The following is a 19,065-nucleotide window of genomic DNA, read 5'->3' on the forward strand; positions in this document are numbered from 1 at the left end:
GAGGAATTTAGAATGCAGCTTAGATCCATGGATAAGAAACAAGAGGGAAAAAGAGAAGATGAGGGGGCCGTAGGAGGAAAGGAGTTGGCTATATTGACACTACCTTTTCTCACAGCAGGAGAACTAATTCTAAAAAAACCCATAGAATTAGAAGATATTAATAAGATTGTTAAACATTGTCCCAAGCCTACAGTATCTCCTGGAGGTACACTTGCTTATTTAAAAAAGGCATGTTTAGGAAGAAATTACACACAGGAAGATATGAGATTGATCATTGATGGTATTCTGGGAAATAATCCAGCTTGGGATTGGATAAATGTAAAAAGCATTAGTCACATAGAACCAAGTAATACACAGGCTACTGCCTATAAATTAAATACCACAGAAGGGAGAGAAACTATGTGGGGGGAGCTTGACACAGAATTAAAAAGGGTTTTCAAGAATAAGGCTTCCCTCCCTATTGCTACAGCATGTAAACAGAAGGTAGAAGAAACTGTTTCTCCTTACAACACACCTATCAATTCTGTTAAGAAGCCGGATGGCTCTTACAGGTTTGTCCAAGATTTGAGGGCCATAAATAATTTGGAAGTTCCATTAGCCCCAATAGTGCCTGATGTGCCATCACTCCTTGCCTCCATTCCGTCCGATGCAGAATATTTTACAGTGATTGATTTAGCAAATGCATTTTTTCGGTTCCTGTGGACCACCAGACAAGGGCGCTATTTGTATTTATATTCTGAAAATTGCCAGTTGACCTGGTGTAGAATGCCTAGGGCTATGTAGATTTGTTTGCAGTCTACTCACTTGCCCTCCAGACCACACTGAGGTCCTGGACCCCTCCCAATGGTTCGGTCCTCATTATATATGTGGATGACCTATTGATTTGTAGTTCAAGTCAGGAGGATAGTTGGTCTCTGTTAGAATGGTTGTCAGGGAATGGTCACAAAGCATCTAAAAAGAAATTGCAATGGTGCCAAAAACAGGTTGAATACCTTGGTTTTATTCTAAGTCATGGTGAGAGGAATGTCAGTCACAAAAGAGCTGCGGCTCTCGTGGGTCTGCCCCGCCCACAAACAAAAAAGGACATGCTAACTTTTCTTGGTATGATTGGTTACTGCCGCCAATGGATACCTGATTGTTCATTCTATGATCACACTCTGAGGTCTGCCACACTTTCAGAATCACCTGACATTCTCACATGGTCAAATGAAATGGTTGATGCCGTTGTGTACCTGAAGAATGCTATGGTAACGGCCCCTGGTCTTGGACTACCTGATTATAAGAAAATGTTTTATCTGTATGCTAGGGAAAATTGTACAACCATGGCGGGGGTCCTGGCTCAGGAACATGGAGGCAAGCTCCGCCCTGTAGTTTTTTTTTCCAAAGTAGTGCCAACTCAGGTTCAGGGCATGCCTGCTTGTCTGAGAGCTGTTGCATCGTGTGCAATTCTGGTGGAGATGGCTATTTCTTTCACATTGGGACATGAAACTACCCTACAGACCACACATCAAGTGTCCTTACTACTGAAAAACATACACACTCAACACATGTCAGCACAAAGGTTGAGCGGATATGAAGTGATTCTTCTATCTGATCCCAACTTGATTATTAAATATTCTTCAGCAAATTCAGGTCCTGCTCCAATTTTGAATGCCCTACTGGGGCTAAAGGGGGAACAGGATGAAGTGGCACCAGAACACAGTTGTATAACCCACATACAGCAAGACACTTCCCCTAGGCCCGACATGTCAGCTGTGGCTCTTGATGGGGCCCCAGATGTGTTTGTAGATGGCTCATGTTCTAGGCCAAATGATAATACTTACCATGCAGGAGATGCCATTGTGCAACTTCCTGACAAAATACTCGAGGCAAAGCCAATCCCATATCAGTCAGCCCAAGCAGCCGAACTGATTGCCCTTACAAGAGCATGTCAATTATTTGCAGGACAGGATGTCAACATTTACACAGACTCCAAGTACGCCCATGGTGCTGTACATGATTTTGGGGTCATTTGGGAGAGAAGAGGATTCATTGCTGCTGATGGCAAAACCATATCTCACTCTTCTTTGATATCTGATCTACTCAAAGCCATACAGTTACCAAAAACATTAGCCATTCTACATTGCAGGGCACATACAAATCACAGAGATCATATTGCCAAAGGAAATGCATTAGCAGATAAGGTAGCAAAGGAAGCCGCATTACAACAGGTGGCCAGTGAGCAGATGCCTTTGCTCACTTCAGGCATCACAACCACCCCACATGACCAGATGTATGCAGATTTACAAAAATTTGCTACAAAAGTCGATTTAGCAGACTGGAATGGTTCTGGAGCACAACTAGATCCAGCTTCTGGTCTAGTGTGCTTAGAGGGGAAACCATGCATTCCCATGTCAAGTGCCCCATTGTTCATTGCACAGTACCACGGTCTAGGACATAGAGGATGGAAAACGACATGTGAAACATTATTGCAGGATTTTTACATTACAGGCTTATCTAGGTTGGTGAAAGAATATGTTTCCAGGTGCATTACATGTATAAGGAACAATCCACAGAACCCAAAGAAAACACCAGCATCTAGTGTACCCAACTACACCTTTCACCCATTTACAAATAGATTTTACCCACATGCCAAAAACAGGACAGAGGCAAGAGTTTTTGTTGGTAATGGTGGATATGTTTAGCAGATGGGTGGAAGCATTTGTCACTAATAAAGAAGATGCAGACTGTAGTCAGAATTCTTACACAGGAGATAATACCCAGATGGGGATGTCCGCTGCAGATAAATTCTGATAACGGACCAGCTTTTGTGGCCAAGGTATGTCAAGATTTGGTAAAAGTACTTAAGATAGATTGGAAGTTTCATATTCCCTATCATCCTCAAAGTTCGGGTATAGTAGAAAGGGTGAACAGGACAAGGATAAGTTGAGGAAGGCCACTGGAGGAACCTATACCCACTGGAAGAAGATGTTACCTGCAATTCTAGCAGAGGTAAGAATGACACCTAATAAGACTACAGGGTTATCCCCTTTTGAAATATTAATGGGAAGACCGTTCCCCACTCCTTGGGCTAGACAGCTACTTATGTTAGAAAGAGGGGACCTTGACCTGGTACAACAAGAATATGTGAGAAAATTGATTCAGAGTTTAGATAAGGTTGAAAGAAATGTTGCTCGCACTTTTTCTTTATCTTTTCAGGAACCAACACACCTTTTCCAAGTGGGAGATGTCGTAGTGGTCCGCCAACTCGCTAAAGACAAGAAGCAAGGCTACCCCTTTGGACCACCTACTACGGTGATAGCGGTTACCAGAACGGCTGTTCTGGTGGAGAATTCCCAGTCCTGGATCCATGCTAGTCGAGTGAAGAAGGTGAACCAAACACCTGAGAAACATGAGATGGAAAAAGGAGGTGAAGTATGAGAGAAAAATCCTCGAAGAGTGGGTGAAGTAAGTGAAAAAGGCCCTGAAGATTAAATTTTTTACTGCCCCTCATGGTGCTTTGAAGCTCTGGGTCCTATTGGGCACACTGACTGTGCTCTTTTTCCTGCCAGTATGGATCCTAACTAACTGTATTTATCACCCTGAGGACTTGGGCCTAATAAAAGGTATCTGTGGTCAAGGACTAGTTTTAAATGAGACCCAGATAACCAAAAGTGAAAGAAAGTCAAAAAGAAAGTTTTGAAGAGAACAATCTTTTTCAGGAAAAATGTTGATGATGCAGTTTAAATATGCTTATGCTCAAAAGTCAGGTTATGATAAATGTTGGATATGTAGTAAGTTACATCCTAGCACATATGAAATTCCTCTTCTGGCCGCTCCAGTCAAAATATTTTTGTTAATAAAAGGGAATGTAAGTATTGGTTTGACCAATATTACTTCTAATGCCACCATATCTTTTCCAACTCTGGGAGTCACTCAACTCCCCGATTGGTGTTTTAGACTGGGGAATACTTCCCACAAGGGAAGGGGAATGTGCTCTCCGTCCATATTAAACATATCTGATCCTGGAAGGAGGGATGGAACTTCTTCTGTGAAACTCTGGCAAGTAAATGGTAAAACCCTGAATGAAAGTTTAGAAGGGATACAAGATAATGTGGGGAAAACTATGTTTGGAAAACTTCTTTTTTATTTTACACTTGTTGTCACCCCTGAACTTCGCTCTGCAATACAAAAATTGCCGATCTCCTTGGGAAACAATACCTATATCTGTTGTGGTAAGATCTGTTACCCTTGGATACCGAGTAATGTCCAGGGCTGGTGCTATGTAGCCCAATTAGTGCCAATTATGGCAGCTATAGACCAAAAGGAACACCAGGTAAAAGCCAGTACATACCCAAAACACCAACTAACTCTGAGACAGAGAAGGGAAACCAAACAAGAAAAGGTAGATCTTTTCTCTACAGGGGATAAGGTTTGGTCATGGTTTCCTACTTACACTGGATGGGGAATAACACTCATGAACAAAATAAATAATTACACAAACATTATTGATGACATACTGGAGAGGAACTCTAAGGACATAGGGTTGCTAAATACTGAGACCAGAGCTATTAGAAAACAGCTGGAGATGCAAGAATTAGCTATTGAAAGTATGAGTGCTGCTCTGACAGGTTTGTGTGAGATGACAGAGGATTATGAATGTTGTACTTGGATATATAATACCACAATGACTGTTCCAGATTATTATGAAATAATAAAGCAACACAGGGAACAGGTAGATGGTTTGATGGAAGAAGCTAGAGCTATAGGGAAAGATGGATGGACTCCTTTTGATTGGTTAGGATCAGGATTTGGTTCCATCTTTTCATGGATGAAAGGTATCGCTGTAAGCATAGTCATGATATTGTTTTTTGTTTTATCTTTATATCTATGTTTTAAATGCTCATTATATTGCATTGTTAGAGCTACAGAGCTACAAAGCTGCAAAATACAAATGAAGGTTATCTAGCTATGTACAAAAAGATGAATGAAGTAAAGAATTGAGATCATGTTCATGATCTCAGAGGGGATTGAAAGGATCTGGATAACCTCCATTTTGTATTATGTACGCCATTTTAAGTATTAAGTTAGCTTTTTGTAGAGATATTAGAAGTTTAATGAAACTGTTTTTGGCTGTTCAAGGATGTATCAACAGAAGCTAACATGACCCTGACAATGTCTTTGTCTGGCTGTTTTTCCAGAAAGTTAGCCAAAACAATTTGTACCAAGAAATGTATATGTCATGTTTCATGTAGTTAGCTCATGATGGAAATTTACAAGTTACAGTTTTGAAACTCGCTCACCCCTCCTTTATTTTATCTGTAGTCTATATAATCTTATTAATGTCTAATAAACTTTGAACATCTCTGAACATAAGCTGTCGTGATTTCCGTGTTCAACGGGTGTTCCCAGAATTCTGCTGATAAACCAGGAATCTCTCCACAGACCGGGGGTCTCTGAGGGGAAAAGAAAATCATTCCTTTCAGGCAACTCCTATCCTCATATTGATTAGTGGTTTTAAATTATTAATAACTACAGCAGTAGGGAACAGACACAAAAAAAAATTTCACTCAGCATCTTTCCAAATAACTGTTCTGTTTATTCAGCACATTTGAAATTTTTTTATATACACGATCACATAGGTATCACATTAATATTACAATTGTACTTTTATGGTAACAACGGGCGTTACATAGGCAGACTAATTTCTAATCAGGATTCAAAAGAATGCAAACATATAATGAAAACATTTTTAGTGCCGTGCGTAGTACATAGGCAAAGCATATAAAATAAAATACAGTTTTATACAGAATTTACAAATTTCCTTTACAAAGGCATTACTTGCAATTATATGAAAAAAAAGGAAATCTCACCATTGACACTGGAGCAGGAAGTAAAGGGGAATCTGTTAGTCCCATTCAGAGATGGTAGTCACTCAGTCATCAAACTGAAATCCACAATAAAGTGTAAAGAAGAAGGTGTGTTGGATGCGGTACATTGAAAACAAATGCCCAGCTGAAATTTTTCAGAAATCAACACTTTCTGCACAGGTGGCAGCAGAGCTAGTCATTTTCCTTACTTTTCTTCTTTAAGCCCCGGTTCACACTGTAACTCACATATGAATCGCACAGGAACATTTCTGGGCTGCATATTTGTGTACCTGTCTTTCTGCTGGGAATGCGCCGCACAGCGCTCTCCCAGCACAAAGATTGGGTGTCACTGAGAGCCTCGGGTCCCGTTCTGACGATCGGGACCCGGAACTCCCGATTCCGGGTCACATGATAGCTGTGATAGCCTCTGATTGGCTATCACAATGATCAGTCACTGTATAACCCAGCCCCCCCCCTTGTTTTTGTTTCTCCCTATAAATTGAGGAGAGAGATACAAGTTCTATGAGTCCGCATATTTTTGTGACGTCAGCACGAAGGGGTTAAAGTGGAACTTCACTTTCTCAATCACCAATGACTAGCTTTAAACCTCATGCTGCTAGCATTCGTAAATAGATAGGAAAGTATATCATATTTACTTGTTTCAAACTTTTTGTTTTTACATTTCTTCAGTTACTTCTTGGTTTCCATGCCTAGGCAAATGATGTCACTTATCCCAGGAGCCTTCAGGAGGGGAGGGTGGGTTCTCAGCTCAGCCAATGCCTGAGCTAAGGGTAGATGGACTCCGGGGACTGCCAGAAATACCAGGGGGTGTTTTTTTCCAAAATAATTTCCAGCAAAATAAAGCATGGAGACATGGATGGATGGGCAAATTTTCTTTGAATATTAACAATGAATTAAATAGCATTTGTGGTTTGCGGTGCTCAAATGCAGGGCAGTTCCACTTTAAGTGCCACATATGCAAGCCTTCAAAAACTGTTACCTTTCAGCCTTACGGTATCACTGGGCTTCATAAGTCAGAATAGCCATACATGAGCAGATAATCAGCAGATAAAGTCTAGAAATATAGAAATCCTTGGTGCAAACACATTTTCAAGGTTAGCTGTGTATATACTCAAAGCTGTGTACAGGGGCGGACTGACCATTTGGAAATTCGGGCACTGCCCGAGGGCCCGGGGTCAGTAGGGGGCCCCATGAGATGCCCCTGGTACCTTTTTTATAGGCTTTTTTGAGTTTGGGCAAGGACACAGGGGCCCCATGATCCCCTATTGCCCGGGGGCCCCATGAGTTGTCAGTCCGCCCCTGGCTGTGTATATATAAGAGAGAGATAGAGATAGAGATAGAGAGAACATATATTATATAAACACTGTTTAAAAAAATGATTGCAGTTACATGTGTGGGTTGTGACCAAAATAAACTTGACCATTGACCAGTTGAACTAAGGACCTTGGTTATGAACATAACTGAGAGTGTACACATCCGACGGGACTTCTACAGAAAAACAAAGTTCATGTGTTCAGCAGGTTGCAGGTTGTTACTGACAGTGATACTGCTGAGTTGCACAAGGCAAATACGGGAACATTAAAGGACAATTCTACTTAAAAATTGTGCCCTGCATGTATCCTCCTCTTGCTCTTTGGTGATAACTGAGTGTTAATGTCCTGCATAGGAACCACATACAGTTTTATGAAATAAACTATTTCTACTTTCAGTAGTTTTCATCTTTGAGAACTGCTTATTTTGAAATCAGGCAGTTAGACTACTAATCAGGAATAGATTCTCCATAGCAAAAGAGACCAGCACATGATTTTAACACATTTCTGGTGTTTGTGTCTAAGCACTGCTTTTTAAATACATATATCTCCATCTTCAGTGTATGGCCAACAGGCAGATAATGTTGGACTGATCACACAATGCTTTACAGCAGTGGTCTCCAAACTGTGGCCTGGGGGCCATATGAGGCCCTTTGCTTGTCTTTATTCAGCCCTTGGGGCACTTTTTCCTCCAACTGATACAGGACACATGGGGCATAATTCCTACTACTGACATCAGCAACGGGTACTATTCCTCCCACTGACAGCAACGATGGGGCATTATTCCTCCCATTGACACCAAGCATGCGGCACTATTCATCCCACTGACACCAAGTGTGAGGCACTATTCCTCCCAATGACACCAACAATGGGGAACTATTCCTCCTAATGACATCAGCAATGGGGCCCAATTCCTCCCACTGACACCAACAACAGGGCACTATTCTTCCTACTGACACCAACAACAGGGCACTATTCTTCCTACTGACACCAACAACAGGGCACTATTCCTCCTACTGATACCATGAATGGGCCACTATTCCTCCCACTGACACCAATAATGGGGCATTATTCCTACTACTCACACCAATGATAGGGCATAATTCCTGCTACTGACATCAACAACAAGCACTTTTCCTCCCAGTGACACCAATAATGGGGCACTATTGCTTCCTACTGACACCAAGCAGAAAGCACTATTCCTCCCATTGAAACCAACAATGGGGCACTATTTCTCCTACTGACAGCAACAATGGGCCAGTATCCCTCCCACTGACACCAACAATGGGAACATATTCCTCCTACTGACGCCAACAACAGGGCACTATTCTTCCCACTCACGCTACTGATGGGATGCTATTGTCCTACTGACACCAATGATGGGGCTTTATTCCTCCCACTGACACCAACAATGGAGCACTTTTTCTCCCCCTAATACGAAAGATGCATTGTTTACTCCAACTGATGCCAGGACAATTTCTACTCCCAATGGTCACAGTCCAACCCCCCTAAAGTCTTAAGACCAGTAAGCTGGCCCTTTGTTCACAAAGTTTAGAGATCCCTGCTTTACAGCATAAAGCAGAACTCCTGTAAAAAATAAAACAAAAATAAATAGCGCATTAAAAAATAAAAGCAGCTTTTACTGTGATATTTAAAGCACTTGTCCCGTCTTCTCTGAAAAAAATAAAAGTCAGCAATTACAAAAACTGTAGGGAGAACTTCTGCTTCTGGTCACCTAGGTGGTCAGAGTGGAAGTGGGAGCAGGTATCTGTCAAAATCGGGTACCCACTACCGCCCCAACCCCCCCCCCCTCCTCAAAGGTGTCAATTCTTCACAGGGAGATGCAATACTTCTTTTCCACCACTAGATGCCCTAGGGGCTGAGTGACAGCAAGCATCATCATCATCATTATCTGGAACTAGCCCATGGACCAGCCCATCACAGGACATTGAAAGAGAAGCAGCTTAGTGATTATCTCATCCCCCCATCACTCTGCTTTCTCCACCTATGAGAATACTCCTTGCCAGAACACGAATAATTGGCCACGTATGCTTCTTCTTCCTCTCCCTTTCAGAGCTCTGCTATACAGGTACTGCAAGAGGCTGATACCCAGTCAAATCCAGGTAAACTGTTGCATATGAGAGAATATAAATGTAATAATGTATTAAAGAATACAGAACAGCATTCATATTTGTATTTTATCTCTCTCTTAAGGTTCAACTTAAAAAAAAAAAAAAAAGGTCCAAAAACAATTCCCTCCGTACACACTTTAATCATCATAAGTCACTCAATACCAAGACAAATGTGTATATTGTTAAATCATTTTATTGAAAATGCATAAATATGAAACAGCATTACAATGGCACAGTTATTATGTACTGCTTATAATATTGAAAAAAGATTTTCATACTCAAAAAGTGATCCTGGTAATAAGTTACATTTCAGGAGAATATATTTCCAGCTTATAAAAAAAACGTCAACTCATTCTAAAAACATTAGCAAATATCATTTAGAAAACAGCAAGGCGTGGTTTCCCCTATAACAATGCATAAAAGTAGAAGAGAAAAGAGGAAAAAGTCATTGAAATCCAACAAGTGAAAAATATTTGCAATGTTCTTCAATGTAATGTTCACTAATATACACTCAGTTACATATTTACAGTTTTCAAAAACATATCTGCAAAATTTTAAGCATCACTGTACTGAATAGATATCACATTTACAGTCACAACAGGTCACATTGCACAACACAATTTTATGGTTTTTCTAAATAAAATACTCACATATATATGGTACAAATATTTTAAAGGCAGTAAACATAATTTAAAATCAGTTCCTTACAAAACAGCTGAAAGTATTTTTTTTAAATACTCTATCAAATAAAAGGAGTCAATCACCCCTATCCAAAAACATCTCAGTTTGGATCAACCATTAGTGCCTTATATCCCAAAGGGACCTGACACTGAAGGTGTGGAGTGTTCTGAAATGATAGGGAATAATGGCCAGTCCCTTTCTACTATTAACTCAACACCAAACCCACAGAAGATTGCTTTTAACCAGTATGATATCGCCATGTAGGCTGGATGTAATCCTCTGCATATCAAGAAAGCACTGTAAGCCAATCAGGATGTACAGCAATGCACAGTGCTATGAATCTAAAAAAAAAGAGCTTTCAAGAGGTGACCTCATCAGTGAGCTGGTGCTCCTTCACTATCCAATCACAGCCTTCTTAGAGCTTCACTGACCTAAAGAGGAACTTCAAGTGGTTCTAAAGGCTGACCCATAGAATGCATGAAGTAAAAAAATAAAAAAAACCCTTCTGTATGCAGCCCCCCCTTATGCTTACCTGGGCCCAATCTCGTTCCAGCACTGGGCTGAGAGCATTGGCTCTCTTTTCGCTCTCCCTCCTCATAGGCTCAGGCACAGCAGAGGGAACCATTGGCTCATGCTGTTGTCAATCACAACCAGTGAGCAGGGAGTGGGGGCGGGCCAAGTCACACTGCATGACAATGGACACACAGAGCCGACTCAGGAGCAAACCTGGCAAACTTGCACAAGTGCCCCCCATAGCAAGTGGCATGCTATTGGAGGCACCCGGTAGAGGGGAGGAGCCAGGATCACCAATGGGGAAACTGAAAAAAGGAGGATCAGGGCTGCTCTGTGCAAAGCCATTGCACAGAGCAAGTAAGTATGATGTGTTTGTTTAAAATAAAATAAAAAATAACATTTGCCTTTACAACTCAGAATGATCTCAAAATCATCTCAAACTAATGTCAAATTCAAGACAAATACATTAAAAACAAGCTTGCATTTGCTTATTGACACAAGCCCAAAGCCCACCAACAGAGACCCTTATGGTAGCCTTTAGGGATGAGCTAAGGCATGATTGGATAATAGTCTGAACCCACATAAGCTATCATGCCAGGAAGCTGTCTTTGCAGACAGCCACTCATAAGTGGCCATGGCATTCCCTGCCCTGTGGCCACACATATACACACCCTTTGGATATGTGCAGCTGCGGGACGGGGAATTTCCCTGTCGCTTATGATTGACTGCAGTGACGCCTTCATGGTAGGATAGGTCATGTGGGTATCCAAACATGCCTGAGCTCATCTCTACTAGCCATGCACAGCCACACTTTGGCAAATTTCTGAATTGGCTGAAATTCGAGCTGTGCACGGCCCTGTTGGCACAACCCAGCTCAACGAGAAAACTGACTGATAGCCATCTTTAAAATGACAGCACTCTGCGAATAAGTGGGGCCATGATTAGTGCATGGTGCTGGTCATCTCTCTATCAAAGTTGTGCAGGAGAATACGGGGAATAATATCAAAACAGATTCAGGTACTAATGCCAATTGTAGGTATAAATAGAATTTTTTTTAATGAATACATTACTGGTGGACAGGTGATTTTATATCCGCTTAGAGCTCTATCTATCTATCTATCTATCTATCTATCTATCTATCTATCTATCTATCTATGACCCACTCTAAACAAATGATGTTTATCTATCTATCTATCTACTGTATCTATCTACTGTATCTAGCTATCTTTATCAAAGAGATTAAAGCTTTAAAGACCCACTCCAGACAATTACATTCAGTTAGTGGATCACTGATACAATGAAGAAAACGCTTTATCCAAGTTAATGATCACAAAGCCACTTAATTCATATTTAATTAGAGATTTTTTTATCACCTGCGACCATTGTGCTAGTTTTTCAAACTTCTTGTGGGCCCTGTGAAGGCTTATGTTACTTAACTCTATGTTAAGCAGCTTCTCTTTCTGTACTGGGGATGAGAGGGCCAGAACCAGAGAATTTTCTGTATTGCCCATAGCAGCCAAGGGGATGCCTCCTTTCTTACAAACAGAGGATCTGATTAGTTTCAAAAGACAACAAAAATATATCTGCTGACTATAAATGGGGCCATGTTGTTTAAAGAAACAGGTAATGTAGGTTAGAGCCTGAGATCACTAATGCAGATATTCTTTTTCCTTAGAAGATCTCATATCACAAGGGGTTACCTAAAGATGAAATCTGGGAATTAGCTGCAATCTACCCTTTATTTGGGAGCCCCTTACACTGCAAGGATTAAATTCTCCTTTTAGTCTAGTGGTACAGGGATAAGATGTATTTCCCACCTTTATTCTGGCTCTGGCATCAATCCATATGGTAGTCCCCTGAAGCATAATCTCTAAACAGCTTCGGGCCATGGCTGCAGGCATGACCCATCATGTACATTGCAGGGTTCATAGCCCTGCACTGTATCTGATGACGCCAAGGAACCACCCACAGCCTGGAGTTCAATGCAACCCTAGACTAAACAAGTGTTTAAAGTGACATTGAAAGATATGCTTATTCTCTAAATATAATCCATAGACATTCACTACTTTACGGTCCTAAAATCTGTTTTTCATGAAGTCATCTCTTAGTGTTTTTCTGTGTCCTTGTAAAGCGCTCCCTAATTTCTCCTTTCCCCTTCGCTTTTGATTGTTTGAAACATGCATTTCATGTTAGTTGGGGTTACATACACTACTCTATGCACACTACAAATCCCATAGACCCTACTCCATTTCTAGAGTCAGCAAGAGAGGATAGCTACGTACAGTGTGATCATAGAGAACAAACATAACCATCCTCTACTTGGATCGCAGCAGCAAAAATGTACAGATTCAAAGGAGCCTGAGAGCCTTTTGTGTACTTTTTGTGTCAAAACTTTAACTTTTCCAAGCCTGGAGGGCCCCACTGCATATGTACATTTTGTCTCAATAGTTCAGCATTAATATGAATAGAGCTCTTTTAGCAACATGATCTTTACAATTAAAACCCTTTTTAGACTTCATGTACACTGGCAGCTCCTAAACTTGAGTTTAGGAGCTTTTTGTCTTTTTCTCCCAAAGCTCATGAACTCCATAAAAGCCTATGGGGTTGATTTACTAAAGGCAAATAGAGTGTGCACTTTTGCAAAGTGCAGTTGCACTCTGTAAGTGCAATTGCTCCAGAGTTTAGTAAATGAGGTAATGCTTCACTTTGCAAAGAATACCCAGTCACGGGCAAGAAAATAAAACAGCATTTTTGCTCACACATGATTGAATAATGGAAGTCAGCAGAGTTTCTGTTCATTTACTAAGCTCTAGAGCAACTGCTCTTTCAGAGTGCAACTGCACTTTGCAAAGTGCACAGTCTATTTGCCTTTAGTAAATCAACTCCTATGTGTAGGCTTTTAGCACGGTTTATGAGCTGCCACATTTAGATAAGGTTAAACCTTCCTTTCCTGAACGCAGAAGAAGGATAGGAATATTTTGAACACCGGCCACAGGAAACCACAAAACGCATAAAAACACATATAAATGCAGTACCACATTTACATGTGTTTTTGCTGCATTTTCCTGTGACAGCGGTCAGGGTAGGCTGGTGTAACCTTAGGCTCTAAGTGGCTCACCGCTTTATCTGAAATATTTTGCTACAATCCTTCAATGCAAGCTAAAAATGTTCAATATTTACCCTTTGTATCTCTTGACCTTCCATCTTAGATTGTAAACTCTACTGAGTAGGGCCCTCTGATTCCTACTGTATTAATCTGTATTGTAACTGTACTGTCGGCCCTTATGTTGTAAAGTGCTGCGTAAACTGTTGGCACTACATAAATACTGTACAATAATAATAATATTTAAAGCGCAATTCCTAAACATTTTTTCTATATTTTCTAATGTCAGAGCTGTTTAAAACTCTAAATAAAGACTCAATTTTGTCTAATTTTCAAAAATCTGACAATTGCTAATTTACAAACTAGCTGATCTTTTTCAGAGCAAAGGAACCCTTGAAATAATGTTTTAGGTTTTAGCTAATAATCACTATATCTAACTATAGCTAACTGTATATTAGCGTGATGATAAGTAGGAAGAATGCTCCTTACATTTGTGGTCATTGGGAAGAATCCCACAGTTAGCTAATAGATGGTTGGTGTCAGTGATTACTCAACTGAGAGGCAGAAGATGCTCATTGCTCAAGGAACCCCTTGGACGTTCTAGAGGAACCTTAGGTTTCCATGGAATCCTGGTTGAAAAAGGCTGTCTTGAAAATTTGGCAATGCTGAAGGAAACCCTAGCAATTTCTGTGGGAACCTAAGTTGACAAAGGCTGTCCTGAACCCCTATAAATGTTTGAGAAATCCCTAGCAATTTCTGGAGGAGCCCTTGCTAAGAAAGGCTGTCCTGAACCCCTAGAAATGTTCAATAAACCCCTAGCAATTTCTGGAGGAGCCCTAGCTGAGAAAGGCTGTCCTGCACCCTAGAAGAAATGTTCAATAAACCCCTAGCAATTTCTGGAGGAGCCCTAGCTGAGAACGACTGTCCTGACCCCCCCCCCAAAAAAAAGAAAAGATTTTTGTTTTTATCAAAAAATCCCATAAGATATTTCAAAACAAAGTCACTAATGATGAAACCTCTGTGCACATGAATTGTTACAATAAATGGTTACACATTTTCAAAATGGAATCTATTTACATTACATTATATAGTACATTTTTTTAGTATGTATAAAGGAAGAAGAGTCCTTTTGCGAACAGTAAAAAAGATGTTACAAAACAAGCACAAATTTTGTGGCTTTTAATATTTAATTGTCTATATTTCAAGCGGAGTTTTACACAATGATGAAAGCATTGACAGCATTTAAAATAATGTTAAAACCCGTCTGCTGTTGAGTATCCTAGCTAGGCATTAATAGTGCTGGTCCAAAAAACTCTATTGGCCACAACAACCCCATGAAGGGATATTTATGGAGCTGGATGGTACCAAAAAATTCGTACATTACAAATATATTCTTTAAAATGTTATTTTACAAAGCTGTGAAAATATGAACAGTCAGCGTTGACTGTAAATCAAGATTTCATTAGCATGCTGATCGTTGTAAAAAAAAAAAAACACGTCTAGGTACAAATCTCAGTACCCAGAACCTCCAACTTTGTGATGTCTACTAAGGAATATCTTCATGAATATCATCATAAATCATATAAAAATTATATACACCATCATTTAATAGTCCAGAGAAAAACAATAGTTAAAAAAAGATGCCTTTAAAGTGCCTCTGCAGCCAAAACTTTTGTTTTAGTTCTGGATAGAGAGGGGAATGATAAGAATAACTATTGGGTTTTACTACTATCCATGACTATTCAAGAGACTAGCCCTTGACTTTATTCAAGAGACTTGTTCCTGTTTTGCTGACAATGATTTCATCAAACAGGAAGTGAGGGAAAATCTGTACCACAGACAGTAATAAAAATCTGGAGGGCATACATAAGAGGTTCTAAGATCCTCTATTGCTAATTGTCACTATTGCTTATGACCATCCTATTAGTTGAGCTGAATATGAGGACTATGGCCATAAAACAAAGACCCCCAAAAGAAAGAGGAGGTGCTGAGGGAAATACAGTAGATAGTTAGTGTGCCAAACCAATGGAGATAGAGTCCAGAATAGATTATTATTAAAAAATTAAAAGACAAAAAAGCCAACAATCTTCAGGGATTCTTAAATTCCCCTTATCAAGGTTTGTATGTTATGTGCTTCTGGAATGTTGGGACTCAAAAAAGATTTCACATCCAGTACTAGCACCAGCAGGTAATACAGCCAGAAGTTATTGGATGGGAAATCTTCAAACACTTTCAAACCTTTCTGAGCCCAAGCATTCCTGAAGGACATAAAACACAATCCCTGATGAAGGAGGAGTGTATGAACCCCTGAAACACGTTGGCTTTCTTATTCTTATTTCTTATTCAAGACTGTATTTCCATTGGTATAGTGCCCTTACAGCTATCTACAGAAAACAAGTCTGACTGAGGTTTAAGACTTCCCTGGTATACTAACAAAAAAAACTGTGTAGCCCTTGGAGATTTATCTTCACTTCCTAATGAAACCTTTATGAGAAGAGATCCGTACAGCAGTAAAACCAGACAGGGGTTCAAATTATTTCCCACGCTACTTGAAACAAGAAAAAAAAAACTGTCTGAACATAAATTTTTTTAAACAGGTGTTTGAACATACACTTTAATACCTTCCTTACCGGATTCACAATATAGGCATGTGCGCATTAATGTGTGATTCTGCTGCTCTGTGCTGCATTTTTACACAACATAAGGGACCTCATTCAACTGACTTGCATGGAAAAATGCAGGTCAACATATCAAAAATGCAAAAGGCCTTTTATTCCCCTATGCACCACAATGCAATGAGTTGTTGTGAACACATGGCAATGCATTCTACCAGTGCTGGAAAATGCCGTATGCCACCATAGCACATTGCAGCAAACATTTTGTGACATATCTGATATTTGGGTCATTTCGGTTTGTTGGCAGCCATTGATTTCAATGGACTCCACTAATGCAATGCACGTTAACCTGTGACCTAATGCGCAATAAAGCATGCACAAAAATAATTGGGCCCTCAAACAAAAACAAAAGCAATCATTAACTTCAAATAAAATGCCTGGATAAATCTGGGACATGCATTATACTTTAATGTCAATATGCATCCAGTGCCTATTCTACATCATCTGGGTGACCCTGCCAGAAGAATATTTATGAATGATAGGTCAGCATCAGGAGCAGGAGGTGTCCAACAGCAACATGTATATTAGCAACTTAAATTACTATAAGGTAATTATTCCCATTTAAATATGTTGTCTGATCTGCTCTACATTGAGACAATGCTGCTTGCATATAACACTGGGGCCACCTTGCCAGGGAAAAGCACCCAAATACATCATCAGTGCAAGATACAGTTGAACGTTGCTATTGTCTCACCTAAACCCTGGTTGCCTCTAATTGAAGAGGCATTCGATCTCCATGGCAACCAGAACTTTGCATATCCCAAGTCCAGGTGTCTATAAGGAGCTCCCAATAGTTAGGTGTCGATATAGGGCTCCCTTTGGGTCTGAGTGTTCCTGCAAGGCAGATGAGCCCTGAAAGACATCCTGAGCTCTTTGTTCAACATGAAGGACACAATGGGGTTCACACCTGCTTGAGCAAACGTCAGCCACACCGCAGCAGTAAGGAAACCCTGAGGCAAGGAGGTTCTTGAGAAGATCCTCAGATAGCAAGTCACCAAGTAGGGGCCCCAAAAAAGGAGGAACAGAAAAGTGATGACATAGAACATCTTGCAGAGCCTCTTCTCCTGCTTAAATTCCTCCAGCACCAGCAGCCTCTTGATCTGATGTTGGGTGCTCTGCCTCATCCCCACCAAGGTGGGTGGTGTGGGTCCCCTTCCAAAACCTGCGATCCAGTTGGCAGCTGCTTGGCCAGCCGCCCCTGGCCCATGGAAGCTCCAGTTTTGGCTGATGGCTGGGGTCAACTGAGCTGGCTTCATTTTCCGGTGGTCATAGATGAAGAACAAAAGCTTCATGTAGATAAAATGGGTGGCAGCCACGATGAAGGCCAACATCAGCAGAAAGCCAAGGCTGTCGTTGGCTTTGACATAACGGTGCTCAAAGGTGCACTGGTCTTCTTCTCTGATGAACTTGTAGGTGCCCACCTCAAAGACTGGAGGCAAGGCCATGGCCATGGACAGGATCCAAGCCATGGAGATGACCAGGGCACATGCCCAGCCGTTCATCTTCTTGCAGTAGAACCTATGGTGGGCTATGGCCATGTACCTGGTCAGGCTGATGGACAGCAGCATAAAGGCGGCGTGGAAGCAGAGGAGCACCGTGCCAAAGGCCATGACCCTGCAGCTCCTCTTGCTGTAGGTCCAATGGGAGCCGCTGCTGATGGATTTCAGCACCAGAGGGAAACAAAGCAATGAGCGCATGAAGTCGCCTAGGCACAGATCCAGCAGGAGATAATAGGGGGCTCTGTGCAGGCTCCGGTCTCGCAGGGTGATGAAGGCGAACAGGAGATTGCCAAGCAGGCTGACGCAGGCGATCATGCCCAGGGATGCCAGCTTGGTGAGGTCGGTGGGGAGAAGGGATGCGTTGCTTTTCTCCAGCTCCTGGCCAGCCATGGAGACAACAGCTGCTGCTGAAGCAGGATTCCCCTCCGACTCATGTGCAGATCAAGGATGTGATCAGACAGCTCCAGTAATATATGCAAGGTGAAGGCACAGCGAGCTGCGTGCTACATGCACAGAGACCACGTCTGAATGCAGAGCTGCTATGACTTCCATCGCTGGTCTATGGAGAGCTGCAGTCTGTGTCGTGAAGACAGTCTCCAGGAGTCGGGCATATAGCAGGTACATAGATGACATGTCAGGGATATGGCTGACCGCTCAGGCTAGGTGACTGGTTTCATTTATGGACTGTATATGCAAGGATTCTTGTGTATCAGTCAAATGACATCATCTCACTGCTAATGTATTCCTCGGTGAACAAGGCATATAAAAAAAATACTGAGCTAGAGATGACTAATAGGGCTAAACCGGGCTTGGTACCTCACATTTTTGAAAAAGATGATTAAACAACATTATTTCCATTATTTAAATCCACCTTTCTCAACTAGGGATCCCCCAGAAGTTGCTAGGGGTTCCTTGAGTAATGAGCAATGTCTTCTAAAACAAACAGTAACCACTAACAATTATTAGCTCTTTTTAGCCATCTGTAAGGAAGACTGTCCCCACAGACCACCAATATAAGGAGGATTCTTCCCACTAACCACCATTGTAAGGGACATTCTTCCCACTGACCACCAATGTAAGGTGCATTCTCCCCATGGACCACCAATGTAAGGAGAATTCTTCCCACTGATCACCAGTGTATGGAGCATTCTCCCCATGGACCACCAATGTAAGGAGAATTCTTCCCACTGATCACCAGTGTATGGAGCATTCTCCCCATGGACCACCAATGTAAGGAGGATTCTTCCCACTGACCACCATTGTAAGGGACATTCTTCCTACT

General features: G+C 41.3%; 3 protein-coding genes across 3 annotated transcripts in view; 2 read left to right on the top strand and 1 right to left on the bottom strand.

Annotated features, from left to right (window-relative positions):
- Positions 1-5,344, top strand: part of LOC149467061 (uncharacterized) — a 39,499-nt gene extending 34,155 nt beyond the window's left edge. The window contains exon 2 of the mRNA XM_089672246.1: positions 3,199-5,344. Within this exon, the coding sequence (XP_089528372.1) occupies positions 3,199-3,420 (222 nt within the window). The 3' untranslated portion in view covers positions 3,421-5,344. The remainder of the gene's footprint in view (positions 1-3,198) is intronic.
- Positions 5,345-9,489: 4,145 nt separating this feature from the next.
- LOC149467062 (putative G protein-coupled receptor 173) lies at positions 9,490-18,454 on the bottom strand. The gene has a single exon (XM_089672247.1). The coding sequence runs from the start codon at positions 18,171-18,173 to the stop codon at positions 17,079-17,081; it is 1,095 nt and encodes a 364-aa protein (XP_089528373.1). The 5' UTR covers positions 18,174-18,454; the 3' UTR covers positions 9,490-17,078.
- EIF4E3 (eukaryotic translation initiation factor 4E family member 3) overlaps positions 18,010-19,065 on the top strand; it is a 43,138-nt gene continuing 42,082 nt past the window's right edge. Inside the window, exon 1 of the mRNA XM_089672249.1 lies at positions 18,010-18,401. Within this exon, the coding sequence (XP_089528375.1) occupies positions 18,325-18,401 (77 nt within the window). The 5' untranslated portion in view covers positions 18,010-18,324. The remainder of the gene's footprint in view (positions 18,402-19,065) is intronic.

The sequence above is a fragment of the Staurois parvus genome, unplaced genomic scaffold, assembly GCF_062004578.1.
Source record: "Staurois parvus isolate SC_StPar_1 unplaced genomic scaffold, SC_StPar_1.0 ptg000124l, whole genome shotgun sequence".
NCBI lineage: Eukaryota > Metazoa > Chordata > Amphibia > Anura > Ranidae > Staurois > Staurois parvus.